General features: G+C 45.1%; 1 protein-coding gene across 2 annotated transcripts in view; it reads right to left on the reverse strand.

The window, feature by feature from the left end:
• The window catches only part of fndc3ba (fibronectin type III domain containing 3Ba), a 98,074-nt gene that overhangs the window by 73,584 nt on the left and 19,490 nt on the right, over window positions 1-5,000 (reverse strand). For both annotated transcript variants that reach the window (XM_030357293.1, XM_030357294.1), the window contains exon 2: window positions 2,210-2,355. In XM_030357293.1, the coding sequence (XP_030213153.1) occupies window positions 2,210-2,326 (117 nt within the window). In that variant the 5' untranslated portion in view covers window positions 2,327-2,355. The remainder of the gene's footprint in view (window positions 1-2,209; window positions 2,356-5,000) is intronic.

Here is a 5,000-nt window from a genome sequence, read left to right on the forward strand (position 1 = left end):
CCGTCGGAAAAATCTTCACATCCCTGCCTACTCAGACTTCTTCCGTGTGCTCTCTCATCGCAGTGCTAACCTGCTCTACTTCCTTACACACACACGCACACACACACGCACACACACAGATGCCCACCATACACACTGCTCTGCTGCTTGCGGCAGCGGCTGTTACTGTTGCCATGGGAACCTCGGCGTAGTACCGGCCAACCCTTGTATTCCAATATCTGTGATAATCCCCCATTTCACAAGGCTTGTGTGTGAGTGTGTGTGTGTGTGTGAGTGAGTCTGTGTGTGTTGTTCACACATAACACATGCGCAAACATTACCATGCGGTACCGTTGCCCATCACTTGTAGTAATTGATAATAACATACGACATATGATCAATAACAACAGCAGAGCTTCTGTATTCCATAGGGATCTATCTCGCACAAACTCATATTTAGAGACAGACAGACCAAGAGAAAACGAATCGACACATTTCCAAACAAAGTCACTCAGACACATACACAAGGGCCGACATACCCACAGACAACAATACACCCACACACGGGCAAGCATGCAGGAATGCACAAGTTCAACAGACATCAAAAAGAAGAAGCATAAAAACAGCCAGACACACACACACACACACACACACACACACACACACACACACACACACACTCACAAACTCACACACTGAGGCAAACCTATAACATATCCATGTATCTTGTCTCTGTGAGCCCCCAACCCCAGAAGGTTACATTTCAGGGCTCAGGGTATAGGTCCCAGCCTCGGAAATTTCTCCTGCCTCACGTGTTTTGCAGTGTGTGAGTGTGTGTGTCCGTGGTTGTGTGTGCGTGTGCATGTATGTGCGTGGGCTACTCTTCAGAGTTTGTCTATGTGCGCTGTAATAATACTTACATTCAACCACAGCGGGACCTGTTCCAGTATTGCAGCGCGGTGAGGCTTAATTACTTTTGATCGTTAGATTAGATCTAATGATCTTAAACACAGACACACAAAGAAACACACGCACATACGCACACACACCCGGCTGTGTTGGTTTGTGTTCTATCGTTTTCTTCTCCTCTTGTGCTTTGAAGTGGTTCCATTATTATCTGTAGTGTTTGTGATAAGATATGTCCTCAAAGTCGTGGTTGAAAAGACTTCAGATCCCTCAGTTCAGGTAAAGGGCCTGGGATCTGCCGATGGCCAGCCTAACCACACAATAATTGTGTGTCTTTTGTGTGTGTGGGTGTAAGTGTGTGTTTCTTTTTGAACGATCATTGTGATCGTGCGTGCGTGCGTGCGTGCGTGTGTGTGTGTGTGTGTGTGTGTGTGTGTGTGTGTGTGTGTGTGTGTGTGTGTGTGTGTGTGTGTGTGTGTGTGTGTGTGTGTGTGTGTGTGTGTGTGTGTGTGTGTGTGTGTCTGTGCCTATGTTCATGTGCGCGCCTCTGTGACTATGAAGACCTGTGTTTGTGGTAACTAGGATATGACAAGCCTTTCTACTGGAACAGCTGGCGTGCAAGCTACCTGAGGCTACACCCCATTAGCAGACGACAGCGGGTGACAAATCCACGTTTCTGTGTGTCTATCTGGGTGTCATGCCCGTGTGGTAACACCGGAATGCTTAGAGGCACACGTGTCACAGTGACAGTCCTTACGCTGTGACACTGGGCAACTCTAATGCATGTGTATGCATGATTTGACATTCGTGTCCAAGCCTGTGTTTGTCTGTTTATGTATGTGTGTCTGTTTGTGTGTGTGTATCTGTTCATGTGTGATTGTGTGTGCGTATTTGTATGCATGTGTGTGTGTGTGCGTGCGTGCGTGCGTGCGGGCGGGCATGTGTGTGTGTATGCGTGTATGTGTGTGTGTGTGTGTATGTTTTTGTCTGTTCATGTGTGATGTGTCAATGTGTGCATGTGTGTGTGTGCGTGTGTGTGTGTGTGAGAATGTGCGTGTGAGAAAGTGTGTGTGTGTGTGTGTGTGTGTGTGTCTGTGTGTGTGTGTGTGTGTGCGTCTTTGTATGCGTGTGTGTGTGTGTGTGTGTGTGTGTGTGTGTGTGTGCGTCTTTGTATGCATGTGTGTGTGTGTGTGTGTGTGTGTGTGTGTGTGTGTGTGTGTGTGTGTGTGTGTGTGTTTGTGTGTGTCTTTGTATGCGTGTGTGTGTGTGTGTGTGTGTGTGTGTGTGTGTGTGTGTGTGTGTGTGTGTGTGTGTGTGCATTTACCTGCTGTGTGGCGTCACCGTTAACCATGTGCTGCATGAGCGGGACCTCCCCGTTCAGGTGGGGGGGCGGAGCCAAGTCCAGTGGAATCTGGTCTGTCATCATCATTGTGACGTACATTCATGGAGAAATTGACTGAACTGCCCTACCTGGTGAGGCATAGAGAGGGGGGGGGGAGAAAGAGGGAGAGAGAGAGAGAGAGGGAAGGAGACTATTAATGGCTAGTTTCAGTTTTTTCAAACCAATGACAATAGAGAAACTAGGTCAAAACGACAGCATGGCAACCAACACGTGTGAAGCAGGAAGAGGAAAAACAATGGACTATACTTTTCATAGACTCATACTTTTCATATAAGGGACATGGATATTATTTTCAGTATGAAACATATATACTGCATATAACATAACACACGCAAACTAAATGTTTGTGGCGGAGACAGTGAAATAAGAGACAGACAAAGAGCAGAGAGACAAAGAGAGGTAGTAACTGGAGCTCAGTAACATGACCACAAGGCCATCCAATTCAAAAGTCGGGGTCAGAATTGGCTGTGATTGAGGAACACGGCCTCCGATCTCAACCATGTCCACGTTGAGACCTTGCTCTTGTTTATCTCCCAGCCAGGCAGACAGGTCTGGTCACGCTACCATGAAACACAAAGCGTGACGTAGCACGCAGGCCTATAGCCGTCAACACAATAGCTAACTCGCTAAGCAGTCATAATGAACATCCTGTTGCACGATTCGAGAACGAAGGGATGAATGAACCGCGGTCTGCCAGATGAAAGGACAGTGTAGGCACCCGTCGCTAAATCAGCCGATATGAAAGACAAACACACACACACACACGCACACACATGGTTTCATTTAAGGCCCAACTGAGCGCGGCAGAGGCAGGAATAAGACAACAACAGAGCCTCTCTGAGTTTGTGTTTGGATAGCAAGATAAGCGTGGCACTAAAACAAGATGAGATTTGTGTGTTCACTATCATAGAACTTATCACGATTTGGTCCAAATTTAGTTATTTAGCAGTCCATTTATTCATCAATAGCTATTTTGTGATCTTTTTTAGATCCATGTATGTATTATTAAAGTGATCAGGAGTTATGCATCTTGCTCAAGGATGCCTACTGGATAACTGCAGGCAGAGTTGAGGTTTTCAACCCACACCCTATTGGCTGGGAGTCAAGTACCCGAACCACTGGGGTATTATTATTTCACATAGAAGAATAGCTATGAACTCAAGTAGCGGGAATTGAGTTGGAAGATAACAATGCCAATACCATGGGCGTTTATTGTGCGGAGATCTTGATATGACATAACAACAATGCCACATTGATAACTTCTTCTGACTGGCCTTCAGTCAGGAATAGAAACCAGCAACAACGCAATGCCATGGAGGCACAGCATGATTTCACAAATCAGATATTCTCACTTTCAGCCCTGATGGTAAACACTGGACGTATGGGTTCAAACCCGCAATCTCAAACATGCACACACACACACAACACCCGCATTATTTGATTCACAAGAAAACCCAAATGACAAGGTTGGCCTATTTGGTCCCTCATACACTCACACAGACACACACACACACACACCGCTGAGGTGCCTAGTGGACGAACATGTACAGTTGTAGGCAGTTCGCTATAAAGGTTCTGAAGGCTAACATCAAGTCACATAAGCTTGCTCATTTGAACCAAGACATAGCAACCTGTTACCAAAGATGACAGAACTTCTTCCTTACTTAAGCCAATTCCAATCTTTTGCTAAAATCACCATTGAGTTAATACAATTTAAAAGAAAAATTATTAATATTTAGGATAATGTTGTGGCCTCAGTGGATTAATATAACTGCAAGGTAAAAAATACCTTTAAACATGTTATTATATGTAGATTAAATATACGGTGATGGAGAGACAGTCACAGACTGAGTTCACAAAGCTGCAACACACAAACACGCACGCACACACACACACACACACACGCACACACACACACAAACACAGACACACACACACCAGCTGTGTATCATCTTTCACCCTTGTCTTTTCGCCGGTTCTCATCTCACATTAAGGGTGACGTGACTGCCCTCAAAGGGTTAAAAGCTCCCACAGCTGGAAGACATGTCTTACTCGGACACACACACACACACACACACACACACACACATGCACACGCATATGCACACACACACACACACACACACACACACACACACACACACACACACACATACAAACACACACACAAACGTACCCACACGTACACACGCACACACACACATACACACGCAAACACACACACATACAAACACACGCACACGTACACTCACACACATTCACATTTACATGTATGTTTAGGGCATTAAGCAGACACGTTTTTGTTTTTACTCACAATAAGTACATTTGTCAGAAGAAGGAGAAACAAAATATCGCTGTCGTCGGTATAGTAAGTAACCAAGTGCCAAACACCAACAATTGCTATAGGTTAACCCATTCCCACAGACATACACGCAAACACTCAGTCTCTCTCTGTTTATCTCTACTTCTCTCTCTTCTTAAATTAAACCTTAATTTAATCAAGAAATTAATTGAATTCACCTAATATACTCCACAACACACAGACCAAAAAACAAAGACAACAATCTGTCTCTCTCCCTTCCTTGAACATCCACAAAGACACACACCTATTCCCTTTCCAAGGGGAATGTGCAGGAATATCATGTCACCAGAAGGAACAAATCCCATTTTGAATCCAGAAAACAATCCCCTACTTGTCCGCAGTTTGTCTGTG

This window comes from Gadus morhua, chromosome 5, assembly GCF_902167405.1.
Source record: "Gadus morhua chromosome 5, gadMor3.0, whole genome shotgun sequence".
Lineage (NCBI taxonomy): Eukaryota > Metazoa > Chordata > Actinopteri > Gadiformes > Gadidae > Gadus > Gadus morhua.